This window comes from Drosophila miranda (genome assembly GCF_003369915.1).
Source record: "Drosophila miranda strain MSH22 chromosome Y unlocalized genomic scaffold, D.miranda_PacBio2.1 Contig_Y2_pilon, whole genome shotgun sequence".
NCBI classification, from domain to species: Eukaryota; Metazoa; Arthropoda; class Insecta; order Diptera; family Drosophilidae; genus Drosophila; species Drosophila miranda.
This window is the reverse complement of record NW_022881614.1, coordinates 18,185,566-18,201,503: the sequence shown is the minus strand read 5'-3', so window position 1 is coordinate 18,201,503 and position 15,938 is coordinate 18,185,566. Positions and strand designations below refer to the sequence as shown.

The following is a 15,938-nucleotide window of genomic DNA, read 5'->3' as shown; positions in this document are numbered from 1 at the left end:
ATTCGTTCCTTGGAACTTTCTGAGGAGAATTACGACAAGGCGTTGAATTTGCTAATGTTGCGATTCGATAATAAACTGTTACATTTTCAGGCACACGTCAAGGCTATTTTCGGGCTGCAAGGGGTGGAGAAGGGCTCAGCTATCGGCTTGCGCGCGCTCAGCGACAAAATCAATTCGCACTTGCGTGCACTTCAGACCTTGGCGACCCCGCAGGAGATTTCGGATGGGTTGCTGATCTTCATCATAGGCACGAAACTGGACCACAAAACAAAGGAGAAATGGGAAGAGAACTTGCCGACGTCAGGATTGCCTCGGTGGTCAAGCATGGCCTCATTTTTGGAAGCGAGATGTCGGATGCTGGAGAATTTGGGATCAGCCATGGCAACAAGTCCTAGTCAACAGGTGGGAGAAGACAATCCTGTCACCCTTATCACCTCCAGTAACGACCATCCTAACCCCATATGTAACCATTGCAATTCCTCCGAGCATTACATATCTAGATGTCAGGCATTCCTGAATCTCTCTGCGTTTGAACGATACAAAGAAGCAAAGAAGAGCCGCTTGTGTTTGAACTGCCTCAACAAAGGCCATGAATTGCAGAGGTGCAGGTCAGGACTTTGCAGGCATTGCCAGGCCAAACATCACACGCTACTCCACATTCCATCGGGAACTGGTGCTTCATCTTCCTCTTTACCGGCCGAGGAATCGATCCAGCAAGAGGCCGCGACTGTGCTTCTAGCAAGCGGGTGTTCTAGCCCTCCCCCTCGATCCAGAAATCTCAGCCTAGCCAGAACGTGTTGCTACCTACTGCCCTCGTCCATGTAACAGATCGTTATGGAGCACTTATCCCATGTCGTGCCATTTTGGATTCTGCATCACAGGCAAACTTTGTAACATCTAGACTGGCTGATCAGTTGCAGTTGGATCATCGCTCGTCTTATGTTCACATCTCTGGAATCGGAGATTCCATTCTACCTTCGAGCAAGTCTGTACATATAGTTGTACAATCCCAGGACGCAAGCTATCGAGCTTCCTTCGCTGCAATTGTCACCAACTCAATTACGGAAATGCAGCCTAACTTCGGCGTAGACGCAAAGGATTGGCGAATGCCGAATAATCTAAAACTAGCTGATCCTAATTTCTCCAAGCCCCAACGTATCGATCTGTTGATAGGTTCTGGTTTGTTCTTCGATTTAATGTGCGTCGGACAGATTCGACTATCAGCCCAATTGCCAACATTGCAGGAGACTAAACTTGGTTGGATAGTATCAGGAAGCATTGATAGCTCGGAGAATAAGCGTGCAGCTTTAGCCGCTTTTGAAAATTCCTCGTGCATCTCTATTGACGATTTTCGACCCACAACGCTGGAGTACCAAAACTTAGAGCAGCAATGCAGGAAGCAGCTGCTCGAGTGCCAGGTGCAAGTGGAAAAACTGCGATCGGAGAATCAGGAACTGCAGCGCGAACTTTTCCATATATTAAAAACCTACATATCCACGCCAAATGAAATTCAACTTTCAACAGTTTCTACATTGCCAAATTTCCTGCCATTCTATGCAATTACAGAGGTTCCCGATGATCAAGACGTAGTCACGACAAGCCGCCTTCGTAAAGAAGCGCCGATTGGTGCGTTCGACGATCATCCCAGCGTAGCCGCCAGCTGCGCCCAAGCAAGCATCTTCAAGAGGGCCGTTGGAAAAATAGCGGTTCTGCCCCTTCAGGATAGATCTGTTGAAAGCCTTTGCCTTCCAACGGGGGGTGAATGTTCGGAGCAGAACCCAGCCGATTAGCTGCTTGCCAAATAGCACCTAATTCTTGGCCCTCAGCCGCTTATTTTGTTTGTTACTTATGTCTATGTCACTCATTTGTTTGTTAAAGCTTTGCGCTTGCTTGCCCTGCTAAACGCTCTCTGCCAGCTCGCTCTTCGCTATCTCCGCTTTGCGTCTGCCTACCGACGTCGGCCGAGCGAAGCTGCGCTTAGTGATCTGAGCGGCAATGTAAAGGGCAGGCAAGCCACACTTGCAATTTGGATGTCACGCATTAAAGAACATATCGTAATTTTATTTCTGCGCCGAGTTTTATTTAATTCGAAATAATTAGTCGGCCGACTGGGGATAAAAAACATTATCTCCACAAATTTCATTCTTTCTCGCTCTGTCTCTCTCTAACACACAGGTTTCATGGTCGGTTTTGCCAATTGCAGAATATGAGTTCAAGGATCTCAGAACCTATAAGAGCCAGAGCAACCAAATTTGGTATCCACACTCCTGTGATATCGGACCTTGACCGTTTCGTGTACAAATTTCGCCACACCCCCTTCCGCCCCCGCAAAGGACGAAAATCTGGAGGCTAGAGTAACCAAATTTTGTATCCACACTTCTGTTAGATCTCACTATAAAACGTATATCTCAGAATTTCGCCCCACACCCTTCCGCCCCCACAAAGTACGAAAATCTGTTGCATCCACAATATTGCAGATTCGAGAAAACTAAAAACGCAGAATCATAGATAATGACCATATCTATCAAATTGCTGAATCAGGATCAGATAGGATCATTTTTGTAGCCAAAAGCAAGAAATCAATTTGCAGTGGCTACGCAGCGCCCGAAGTCACGCTCAGACTGATTTTCTGTCTCTCTAGCACGCATTCTTTGTCGTGTCGTTTAATATTAGCGGCGTCTGCCGGAGGAGAGCCATATTGACTTAGTATCGGGTATAACTGTAGAGTTGCGGTGTCCGCAGCAATTCACAACGTTCCCCCTCGTTTAAAGTCGCCTTGTGTGGCGATATCTGCAAAATGTACCGCTGTGTACGCGTTTCCCATCCCGATACGCACGTGCAGTACATCCTATGGCGCAATGACCCGAAGGAGGAGATTCAGGTGTTCAAGTTGGAGACTGTTACTTACGGAACCAAACCTGCCGCTTTCTTAGCAATTCGTGCTATGCATCAATTGGCAAATGATGAAGAGTTGCGTTTTCCGCTTGGAGCTGATGTTGTTCGAAGAGATTTCTATTTCGATGATCTCATATCTGGAGGGGACAGCATTGATTCTGTCATCAAGATTCGTCAGCAGGTAAAGGAGCTACTTTCGAAAGGATGTTTTCCCATACGTAAATGGTGTTCCAATGAACCCGCTGCTTTGGAAGGCGTATCGGAGGCGGATCGCGAAAAGTTCCTTACCTTTCATGACGGGACTGAAGTAACCAAGGCGCTTGGTCTAGTTTGGGATCCCACCACGGACAATCTTCTGTTTAGCTTCGCTCACGTCAGAACCGCTGCAGGCCCAATATCGAAGCGTTCGGTCCTGTCTACACTAGCTAGGTTCTACGATCCTCTAAGGCTCATCTCTCCCACCATCACAAAAGCTAAAATATTTATGCAGTCGCTATGGAACGAAAGCCTAAAGTTGAATTGGGACGAAAGCCTGCCCCAGGATCTACATACTACTTGGATTGAGCTGACTTCGCAGTTGTCGATGGTTAAAAACTTTAAGTTTCCACGTTACGTGCTTCGGCAGCAAGCCAGATTAGAAATGCACGCGTTTTGTGATGCGAGCCAAGCAGCATATGGCGCCTGTGTATACATGCGTTCGGAAGCTCTTGGCATTGTGCAAAGTCATCTCTTATGCTCTAAATCCAGAGTCGCGCCCTTGAAAAGTATGACTATCCCCAAGCTTGAGCTATCCGCAGCCCTCGTATTAGCCGAACTAGTGTCCACCATAGTTAAGGGATTATCAGCTCCATGCCAAATACATTGCTGGTCGGATTCGTCCATAGCCCTTGCCTGGATTCGAGAATCACCATTGAATTTTAATATATTTGTTTCTAATCGAGTTCAGCGGATTCAGGAGCTCACCGCTGGAATGACTTGGCATCACGTGCCCACAAAGTTGAATCCTGCCGACATCATATCACGTGGATCCACGCCCGCTGAACTAATGGATAGCAGCCTTTGGATCTCTGGACCACCATTCTTGCGTCTTGAGAGCTCAGAGTGGCCTGCAGGCTTGCAATTGCCGACCGATGTACCAGAACGTCGTCATGCAGCTTTGGTTGTTTTAAACGAAAGGGATGTATCGTACGATTGCAAATTTCAAAACTCATTCGGATCCATGCAGCGCGTCTTTGCTTACATATATCGATTCTACATTCTCAAGGACAAAGGCATAGCGCGGTCGAAGGGTCAACTTACTGTAATCGACATCAAAAATGGTACGCATTTGCTCATAAGGGCAATACAGCAGCAACAATTTTCGGAAGAGATAAGGGCCCTCGCCAGCAAACAGGCCCTACCCCCAAAAAGCACGATGGCCTCACTGAATCCATTTCTGGATAGCTTTGGATTGCTGCGTGTTGGAGGCCGCCTCCAAAATGCCGAATTGGACTACGACGCGAAGCACCCGATCCTGCTTCCTAAGGGACATCCTGTCACTGTCGCTATTATTATCTTCTTTCACGAAAGGTTTCTCCACGCAGGAGCTCGGACTGCTTCGGCAAAAATTCTGGCCTATTGGTGGACGCAAATATGTTGCGGGAATCATTCGCAAATGTGTTAGATGCTTTCGTTTGAAGCCAGTGCTGAGGGAACATATCATGGGAAACTTGCCTGCGGATCGCGTAAGGACTAATCCAGCATTCCACACAATGGGCGTTGATTTTTGAGGACCCTTTTATCACAAGTCGGAAGTCAGAAGCAGGCCTCCTATCAAATGTTACATCGCTGTCTTCGTATGCTTTAGCACCAAAGCAACTCATTTGGAAGTCGTTCGGGATCTATCTACAGAATCCTTTCTGGCAGCATTAAGGCGCTTTATAAGTCTACGTCCCAAACCTCGAATCATCTGGTCAGACAACGCTACAAATTTTGTAGGAGCAAAAAATGAGCTTTTGGAGCTTCGGCAAATGTTCCTCAGCGATCCTCATACGTCGGCTGTGTCACATCTCTGCGTTTCTAGTGGAATCGATTGGAAATTCATCCCCCCTCGCTCACCTCATTTTGGGGGTTTGTGGGAGGCGGCTGTTAAAGCAGCTAAATATCATTTTCATCGCATCGTCGGGACCTACATTTTTACTCTTGATGAAATTCAGACCTTGGCTTGTGAAATCTCTGCTTTGTTAAATTCCCGTCCGCTTTATGCAATTACAGAAAGTCCCGATGATCTAGATGTGCTCACGCCAAACCACTTTCTCAATGGAGCCCCGAAAACTGCATTTGACGAGCCAGATGTGGCGCATCTCCGGGTCAACCTACTTAGTCGATGGCAGCGGCTGTGTCAAATGAAGCAGGCGTTTTGGAGAAAATGGAGCACGGCGTATCTTTCGATTCTTCAGGAGCGGAGCAAGTGGCGGTCATCGTCTTCAAACATCAAGCTAGGAGCGCTCGACATGATCAAGGTGGAAACGCTGCCACCATTAAGGTGGCCGCTTGGCCGCATTGAGAGCGTCATCCCAGGAAAAGATGGAACCATCAGAGTAGCCGTCATCCGCACTCAAAGAGGCCTTTTCAAGAGGGCCGTTGGAAAAATAGCGGTTCTGCCCCTTCAGGATGGATCTGTTGAAAGCCTTTGCCTTCCAACGGGGGGTGAATGTTCGGAGCAGAACCCAGCCGATTAGCTGCTTGCCAAATAGCACCTAATTCTTGGCCCTCAGCCGCTTATTTTGTTTGTTACTTATGTCTATGTCACTCATTTGTTTGTTAAAGCTTTGCGCGTGCTTGCCCTGCTAAACGCTCTCTGCCAGCTCGCTCTTCGCTTTGCGTCTGCCTACCGACGTCAGCCGAGCGAAGCTGCGCTTAGCGATCGGAGCGGCAATGTAAAGGGCAGGCAAGCCACACTTGCAATTTGGATGTCACGCAAAAGAACATATCGTAATTTTATTTCTGAGCCGAGTTTTATTTAATTCGAAATAATTAGTCGGCCGATTGGGGATAAAAAACATTATCTCCACAACATATTTGACATATTATTTTATTCAGAGAAACCCGTGGAAGTTCTGGTGTAGCTTAGGTAATGTTTTATTTATTACTCGTACATATGTTAATATCGCTAAGTACATTTACTTTATCTTTTGCATGTCAAATGCAAATTTCCAGCTGTCAAGGCCATTCACATAATCGTAGAAATCATAGATTCGTATTTACAAAAGAAATAACTATTTTCACTCATTTGACGGCTCCATCACATTGGAAGTGTACAAAGAATACACAATAGTTTTATAAATATCCTCAGATGGTATTGTTAATAACTAATAAGTACGGGAGCGAGTACTCTGGAATAGCGTGGGATATCTTTTATCCTTAATCAGACTCTGAACCCTTTACATAATTCGATACTTTTCACTCAACATAAAGTGGTTAAGTTGCGGTTTTCTCTTTATACATTATACATATAATATCTTTCTTCTGACTTATACCCGCTCTTGCTATAATCGCTTGCGAGACTTGTGTGGGCTTGCGCGATCCTGGGGGAGCTTAAACTCGTGCGGGTCGTAGTCCTCGTACGCGAGCTGCCGCTCTGGCGCCGACTCAGGTAACTTGTTGATTTTCTGCAGTCTCGAATGGACAATCTGCAGATGGCGATCAATATAGTCCTCGACGGGAGCCAGTCGTTGGGCATATTGCAGGCAGGCGGCCGCCTTGGCCAGCCGCTTGCGCTCGACAAACACCACGCACAGATTGTGCAGGCCCTGGGTATTCTGGGGCTCGTAGTGAAGGATGCTGCGATAGCACTTCTCGGCCGCATCCAGATCCTTCATATGATTGATGTAGATATCTCCCAGCAGAATGAGACCCTTGACGTGCGAGGCGTGATGGCGTATTAGCTGGTTGAGAAACGGCACTGCATCCAGGGGCCGCTTCGTGTCCGCCAGCAGGAGGGCCAGATTGAAGAGCGCACTGCGAAAGTCCGACTTGACGTGGATGGCTCGCTTGAAGAACTGCTCCGCCTCTTCGAAGCTCGACTCGTCCATGGCCAGCATGCCCAAATTGAAGTAGACCTTCTCGTTGTGATCATCCTTGGCCAGCACCTTGTACAGGCGCGAGCGGGACACCTTACGCGCCTCCTCGCCACCCAGCTCCTGCAACAGAATGGCCGAGTTGAGCAGCGCCTGCTCGTGCTCCGGGTACAGCTCGATGGCCTTGTTGAAGTACACCTGGGCCTGCTGGCTCTTGCCCTGCTCCAGAAAGACAACACCCAGGTTGTAGTAGATGTCCGCGTTCTCGCTGTCATACAGTAGAGCCTGCTCGTACACCTCCTGCGCCTGGGCTGTGCGATTGAGCTTCATCAGAATACCGCCGCGGTTGATGTAGGCCTGCAGGGAAGCGAAGTATATAGTATATTACAATTGTCAGTCCAAGGGCGATCAAAAAATCTCACCTGAACGTAATCACGCCTCATGCTGATGGCCTGGCGGTAGAGATGGTCGGCCTCCTCGAGCCGTGTCTGGTTCTTGGCTATGAGATTCGCTAGGTTGATGAAAACATTTAAATGATTGGGGGCTATGCGTGCATGATAGCTGACTCCAGGCTTGGCCTGCGGAAAGAGAGCCTTGGCCTTCACGTAAGCCTGCTCTGCCTCTGCGTACCGCTTGAGGTTATTTAACGTGCGCCCAACATTGATGTGGGCACCAATATCGTCCGTTTGAATGCGCACCGCCTCCTGAAAGTAGAGCAGGGCCTCCTCGTACCCTCCCTCGTTCTCCAGGGCGTGTCCCACATTGTTGTACAGCTTGGCATTGCGCTGATTCACGTGCACGCCGGACATGAACAGAGAGTACTCCGTCCGCCAGTCCCGATTGCGTTGATGGGTCTTCAGGGCGTGGGAGAGCAGTAAAACACCGAGTGCCACCTGCCCACGATTCTCCATTTGAGGCACCAACGTCGCTGCAGCTGCTCGAAGCCGTAGGCCACCAGCAGGCAGTAGCCCATCGATGGCATATACAGAATGCGTTCGGCCACCACAAAACCGACCGGGAAGAACAGATTGGAGGCCGGCAGAAAGGGCAGCACCATCCACCCGAGGCACATGAGCAGCGTCCGTGATTGGGCCAGATTGCGGGTGAAGCAGGCTTTGGCCACCAGCGCTCCCAGGGCCAGGAAGGTGCACAGAGTGGTCACGTTGCTAGCATCCGAGAATCCCTCCAGCAGCGGAACAGTGCCTGAAATGGAATCAGTTAATAAGACAATCTTTTTAATGAGGTATTGCACGCACCCATGGTCCAGTCACAGCAGAGCAGAGAGGGGCACAGGAGAAGCCAGCAATTTAGGTAGATGAGGTAGCCGTAGGTGAGCTGACGTTCGGGCGTATCTGCCGCCGAAGCTGGATTGTCGAAGCGCGTGAAAAGGGGCAGCTGTGAGCCCATCACATAGACACGCCCTGCCAAAAGGGCCACCGTGATGCCGGCCAGGAAGAACAAGCGTTTCCACAGAGTCGACGACGACCAGCGACGAGCGCCCGACACACTCCCCAGCTTAGGGGACTGCTGCTCGGGCTGCTCCTCAAAGAAGCGCAGCACAAAGTTGCACAAGTGCAGCGGACGCAGTTGATGCACGACGAACAGCTCGTATACGACGCATATTCCGGCAATGGTGATTCCCTGCTCCTTGCACAGCATGGATGCCGAAAGGCAACTGCCAAAGCAGAAGAACAGTCCCAGCCAATTGGTGCGCCGAGTGCAGCCGGAATCGCCGACGAACTTCGCGTAGCTGAGAAAGGCGGCCAGGAAGCAGATGGAAGAGAGCAATTCAGCGCGGCCGACGACGCCAGTAACGGCCTCCGTGTGCACCGGGTGAATGGCAAAGAGCAGCGAGGCAACAAAGGCGCATGTGTTGAGCGAGGACGACGGTGCATTACTGCCTACGGCCGCACACTGCCGGAGCAGCAGCCGGCAGACCCGACGCCACAGCAGGCAGACCAGCAAGTGCAGCAGCAGGTTGACGAGATGGTAGCCAAACGGCTCCAGTGCATGCAGCAAGTAGTTGAAGCGGAACGTCAGCACTGTGAGCGGTCGGTAGGACTTGTGGGACTGCTCTTTGCGCATCGGCGTGCCCCAAAAATCGTTAAGGAACACATTACGCAGTGGCGTGTGGGGCCGCAGGTCCTTGTTATCCCTTATCGCACTGATGTCGTCGAACACGAGCCCGCACTGGGTGCTGTTGTAATAACAGGCGATGCACGCAACGCAGATGCACACAAACTCGAGCAGATTCCGCTGCGAGGAGCTACCTCTAACCACCACCTCTCTCTCCCGGTTACGGTTGCATGGTATAGCAAAGGCTGCTGCTGGCTGAACTAGTGGCCTCTGCGGACTGGTGCTGGGGTTGGGGTTCATTGACATGTTGACTTCGCGTTACTTCGTGAAATCGTGAAACGTTTCATGTATCCATAATTCCTTATTCATTCGATGGAATGTTGCATGTAGGGCTTTTCCTGATTGTACTATGGAAGGGTTTCGGGGTTGTCTACATGGCCTGGAAATATGGTATACAAATGGAGGAAATTAGTTAGAAAATTGATAGCTTCTATCTCAGTTATCTAGAGTTGTGCTTGTATTAAATACTATCTTTAGAAAGGGTTCCGTTCCCATATCTACATATAAGATTTCCCTATAGGAAGACACTCTTAAAAGTATACTTTGATATAATTCCCCAGGGATAGGTACATGGTATATCTCCTGATTCTATTATATACATACTCCAGTTACTTTTTGCAGTAACATGTACGTCGTATACACGAACAGATGTACTTATATACGAATACATATGTCCCAGAATCATAGATACATACCAAAATACTTTTCTTACGTTCACACAAATCTCATCTTTATAGTCCCCTTGAATCTACACACCTTTTGGCTTCTATTCAAAGGTCGCTTTTAATGGCACACTTTCTTCCGGCTTTTTATGGCCACTTGCTGGTTTTACAAGGAAGCAAAAACTGATTGTGGAAAAATCAATTAGCGCGCAACAAAGTAACTTCGTCCCGGTTACTGTCCTCGATACCAACTGCACACACAAAAGGCCAGAAGTTAACAAAGTTGTAAATGGAGGCAGCGACTCGGCCGCTGGAACACCCGGAGACGGAGACGGAGACCAGAGCGGGCCGGCATATACGGACGGAGAGAGACGGCCAAAGAGAGCGATGCAAAATTGCAGGCAGCGAGCGAGAGTCGGAGAGAGTTTTGTTTGTGTTTTACATATTATGGAAGGCGGAGGAGGAGCCAGAACGTGAGCGTTACTAGGCGAGGCACATCGGCATGCTGAGGCGGATGTAAATGAAGATGGGGAGTGGATGCAACATAGAGAGGCATACAACAATGTTGCGCTCAATGTCATCGATTTCCGAGGCGGACAGTCAAAACAAACCACCACCGAAGTAAGCGCTCGTAAAGAGAGAAGGCTTTGGAGTCGCAGCTGAGCGCAACTTTGTTGCACGACCGAGTTTTCCCGAAGGACGACGGCCAGGATGGTGTTGCACGTGCTCTTGTTTCCCGCCAATTACGGCGAATGAGCTCTGATATCCTTGCACTTTCACTTCGGGGCTTTCTCTATCGCTCTCGCTGCGCTCTCCGGCTCTCTGCTGAAATTAATGGATGTTTTTGTTTTTGTAAAATTACTTTGACCGAGATACGCCATGGAGCTGGCGCTCGAGAGCCTGCCACATGTCCTCTCCCATGCGCTTTGACGTGGACAAGGAAATCGAGACGCCATTACAACAACGGAGTCCCAGCGGCGCCTTGTTTTGTTGTTGAGGTATCAATGCCGATGACATGCTGCTTCTTCCATTTCTGCCATTCATGGCCATATGACACTAGACTTTGCTAATGGGCGTATGACACTAGACTGACTGCCAACTGACTAGCTGCAACAAGTGGGATATTCTTTGGGGAAGAGCATGCAGTAACAGCGAGAGAAAACAGGTTACACTTTTCACATCGAATTTGGCTGGCTTGCTGGCTGTGTGTGTTGCAAAACATTATTTTATCACAAAAAGTGCTTCAGTTCTTTGACTTAGCTGAAATAATCATCTAGAGACGGCTAATTTTACGCTTTGTCTTGCATTTTATCTCTTCGCATCAAAGTTGCCGCAGTCTAATGTCATAACACCATCATTCCGACCAATATTACCACCTATCGGCTGTGAACAACCCTAAAAACGCGACTGGCGTCACAGATACAGTTGTAGTACCATCATGTCTTCCGAGGATTTCTATTTGCGCTATTACGTTGGACACAAGGGCAAGTTTGGACACGAGTTTCTCGAGTTCGAGTTCCGGCCGGACGGCAAGCTGCGCTACGCCAACAATTCCAACTACAAAAACGACACTATGATCCGCAAAGAAGCGTTTGTGCACCAGTCCGTCATGGAAGAGCTGAAACGCATCATAATTGACTCTGAGATAATGCAGGAAGACGATTTGCCCTGGCCGCCACCAGATCGCGTGGGTCGTCAGGTAAGTGCCACAACCTGAATGACTGCCAGTGAAAGTGTATTTACCTCGTCCCGTCGTTTTTCAGGAACTGGAGATTGTGATTGGCGACGAGCACATCTCGTTTACTACCTCAAAAACTGGCTCATTGGTGGACGTGAATCGATCAAAGGACCCTGAGGGCTTGCGCTGCTTCTATTATCTGGTGCAAGATCTCAAGTGTTTGGTCTTCTCGCTCATCGGCCTGCACTTCAAGATCAAGCCCATATAAGCTGCCCACCCTCATATTCGATTTTACGCATAAGTCTATTTAAACAGACGCATTATTTTACTTGTATTAGCCCTAATGCTCCTCTACTTTTAGTACAACATTTGTGTACAGTTTGGAGAACGCTCTGGATAACTGAATGAAGTGGTGTCTGTGTAACGAATAAATGACCATAAAATAAACGTACGTTTGTTTCTAGGAAATGGCTTTTTTAGGGGACTAGGAAATGACATCATGATCATGATCTCTCGTTTGAGTGTTTTCCAAGTGCGGTTGTGTTTATCACGAGCTCCAAGTTTTCCGGCAAACAAAATCCGCGACACGCCTGGCAACTGAAAGGAATGCTGTTAAGAGCAGGTCACTGAAGCACCGGTACGTACTGCGTATGAAATCGGCCCTCGCCGACCACCCGTTCTGTTGCAGGGGCATATCCAGTGCGCTCCGTGCAGGAGGGGGAGAGGGGTGAACTCTTGTTTGGCGCCTTCCGCTATACCAAAGACTATACAATACCAAGATGTTGCATGAGGAACAAATGCTTTTTCAATTTTCGTTTGACGCTTCTTGGTACGGGCGCGCGGGGCTAGTACTTCAATTCTCTTTTACGCTACCTTCGCCTCCGAAGTGCTACTCGGCTTCGTCAATGCCTCGGTCAGCACGAGCTCGAGCCAACCCAGTTGTAGTTGTGTATATGTGTGTATGTCCTTGGTCGGCACGGCCATAAACCGGTTTCGCCCGCAGCATATACGGCTTTTAGCTTCACACACAAGCGCACTGAAAGCATGTCAGTGCTGCGTGCCGAAACCGTAGGGCAGCGTGGTCGCTGATGTCTTTGGCGCGGCACAGTGGGGACTCAGCCGAAATAGTAAAAAAATTGTATGAGTGCTTTAGATAAATTTAATGTACGCATCTAATAGAGAATTTTCCAATCGAATTTTCAAGATAGTTTTAGTTTAGGAGATATAAGCACTCAAAGTTTAAAATTTTTTCAGTGTGCAAATATTTATTGACTAACTAACTAATTTAGCAAGCTGAGACGGCCAAAGGTCCCACTGTGCCGCTCCAAAGACATCGGCGATCCGCGACCACCGCTTCGACGGTGAAGGCATTGCCGAACAGACGAAACCGATGGGCAGCGGGGTCGCGGTAGAGACGAAGTACCGGCGAAAAGGGAATTGAAACCCCGCGCGCTCCCTCGTGCCTTTTGGGTCCTAATTTTAGGACCCGCCATAGAACAGCTTTTTGGTCGCTCATGCAACATCTTGGTATTGTATATACCTTTGGCTATACACATTGTTGGTGGAGTTGAAGCAAAACAATTTTCTCACTCAAATTTTTCTTTCTTTTTCTGTTTACGGTTCTCGCCGGGAGCCTCCCACTCAGCAGCTGATCACTGAGCTGCCAGTCAGGTGATCGCGCAGGGTGGCAGCTCGGACGGTGTTGCCGGACAGCCTCGTACGGAACAGGGCTGCCGGAGTGCCGGAGCAGAGTTTCGCGCCAAGCGAAATTTGAAATTAAAATCGACCCAGAATTAACTGGAACATCGAGCAAAGGAATGAAAGAGGACGAAAACCTGGCTTTCATGAAAGGCAGCAAGCTCGCCCGATCGCCAGCAGCTGCGTCAGCTCCAGGAGCAGAGTTACAGAGCATGGACCCGGACGCCCGGGAGACCCCTAAGAGGGTACGGGACCCAGCCAGCCCAGAGAGTTTGCAAAGAAAAACGCCGCCTAAGAGAAGTAAGGCCTGCCAGGAGGAAACCTGCCTCGAAAACCTCCAAGAGCTGGGAAATATCTTGGATGAAGTCCATAGCAGAATGATGGATAAGAATACGCGCCACATCAACATGGCGACGAGAAACATGTTCGTGCGAATGAAGGAGCTTCACACGAGCATCAATGAAGCAAGCCAAGCATCAGCAGCGGGCAGAAGCGCCAGGCAGGAAGGCCTCGACGCCGCAGTCCTGTGCTCAAAATGCTCACAGAGCACCAAGAGCAAGAGCATGGACAAAGAGCAGCAGACAACGACAGTCTGGAAGAAGGATGCCGCGGCGCAAACGGAGCCGTGGCGTAGGCTAAGCCAGCCACTGGTGGATCCGGCCCCCCCCCCCTCCCCCCACCCGCCCAAGGCAGCCAAAAGGCGCCAACGCAACCAGGAGGCAGCAGAAGAAAGCCCCGTTGCCGCCACAATAAGACGTGGCGACGCCCAGCGTTATGAGCCAGACTAAGAGCCCCGAGATTCCGGTCAGCGGATGGAGGGAGGTGGCCAAGAAGACGAGGGCAGCCAAGAAGCCGGCTAGGAAACCTCACCGCCCGGACGCCGTGGTCGTCGAGGCGAAAGGAAAAACCTACAGCGAGGTGCTGGCCCTGGTTACCCGGAGAGAAGACGGTCAGCTTCAGGACCTGAGTACGAGCGTCAACAAGGTCCGCCGTACCGCAAATGGTAACCTGCTCCTTGAGCTGAACAGAGGCGATAAAGAAAGCGCAACAAGGATTAAGGAGAGCCTCGAATCGGTACTGGATGGAGTAGCGGAGGTACGAGCCCTTTCCGAAGACACGAGGACGAGGGTGCTAGCGATCAGCGACCTGGACCCGCTAGTAACCGCGGAGGACCTTGTCAAGGCCTTAGCGGAACAATTTGCCATCAAAGCCGACTCGTTGAATGTGAGAAGCCTACGCCCATCATACCGGGACACCCAGACTGCCGTAATTGGACTGCCGAGCAAGGATGCTCAAGTGGTCCTCGGCAAGGGCAAGGTCAAGGTGGGATGGACGGTATGTAAGATCAAGGAGACGGACTCGCAGCCTAGGTGCTACAAGTGCTTGGAAATTGGGCACATTGCGCCAAACTGCCATAGTGCAGTGGACCGAACTGGGTGCTGCATTCGCTGCGGCGTCAATGGTCACAAGATAGCAGACTGTCCAAACAAGGCAACCTGCTTCGTCTGCGCCGGGAGAGGCCGAGAGGACAGAGGCCATCAATCGGGAAGCCGGCAGTGTCCCTTCTCGAAGCTAGGAGAGGTAGCCGGAACAAGAGGATGGAAGTGATCCAGCTCAATCTGAATCACTGTAGGGCCGCACAGGACCTGCTCCTGCAGACGGTGAGAGAACTCAAATCGGACCTGGCCATCCTCAGCGAGTCGTACAAATCAGGTGACAACGAATCCTGGGCGACCGACAGAACAGGGAAGGCATCCCTGTGGGCATGTGGAGGCGATCCCTGCAAACTCAGCAATGTGCTGGCAGGAGACGGATTTGTGCGCGCGAGAGCTGGCAACCTATGGGTATACAGCTGCTACCTAGCGCCCAGTCTACCCCTCGAGTCCTTCGCCCGAATCATTGAGGAACTAGCTGAAGACGCAAGAAACCGCGGGGCAGTCCTAATCGCCGGGGACTTCAACGCGTGGGCACACGAGTGGGGCTGTCAAGTCACCAACGCAAGAGGCCGAATCCTGCTAGAAACTTTAGCATCGCTAGACCAGCGCTGCTGAACGAGGGCTCCCAGCAAACCTTCTGCAGGGGTAGCGCTGGGTCAATCATTGACCTAACGTTCGCGAGCCCTTCGCAGCTGCGCAATGCAAGGTGGCGAATAGGAGACGGGTACACCGGTAGCGACCACGAAGCCATAGTATGCACCATTGGCGAACGCCCCAGACCCAGCAGATCAAGCGCGAGGAGCAAAGCCTACATCGTGGACACGCTCAACACCAGCGCTCTGGCTAGAAGCCTCGAGACGTGGGAGGCCCTCGGGGACACAAGTGCCAACGAATCGGCCAACCAGCTCGCCTTGCGAATGGAGGGGGCCTGTGACAGGAGCATGAGACAGCGGAAGCCATTCATGCGGCACCACGAGCCAATCGTGTGGTGGAACGCCGACATCGACAGGCTCCGGACAACGTGTCTAAGGGCCAGACGAGCTATGCAGAGAGCGCGACACAAGACTCGGTTCGTCACATCGCATGAGGAGTATAGGACCGCCAGGAAGGCACTGAAGCATGCAATTCGGAGCAGCAAGCGGCAATTCTTTCTCCAGCTCTGCGACACAGCGGAACAAGACCACTGGGGCAGGGCTTACAACATCGTTATGAAGCGGCTAAGTGCCGGGAGCAAGGCGCCAACGGACCCCAGCACCCTTAGAAAGCGACGCACCGATCACGGGCATCGAAATGATCACGGAAGCGGAGATCCTGGAAGCCGGTAGGAGCCTGCCCAGCAAAAAAGCCCCAGGCCCGGATGCAATCCCAAATAGGG

General features: G+C 50.4%; 1 protein-coding gene and 1 pseudogene across 1 annotated transcript; one reads left to right on the top strand and one right to left on the bottom strand.

Annotated features, from left to right (window-relative positions):
* Nucleotides 1-5,971: 5,971 nt before the first annotated feature.
* Nucleotides 5,972-13,120, bottom strand: LOC117193203 (annotated as a pseudogene).
* On the top strand, nucleotides 11,175-11,876 carry LOC117193204 (protein mago nashi). Its single transcript, XM_033397954.1, has 2 exons — nucleotides 11,175-11,450; nucleotides 11,515-11,876. The coding sequence occupies exons 1-2, from the start codon at nucleotides 11,190-11,192 to the stop codon at nucleotides 11,695-11,697; spliced, it is 444 nt and encodes a 147-aa protein (XP_033253845.1). The 5' UTR covers nucleotides 11,175-11,189; the 3' UTR covers nucleotides 11,698-11,876.
* Nucleotides 13,121-15,938: the final 2,818 nt, after the last annotated feature.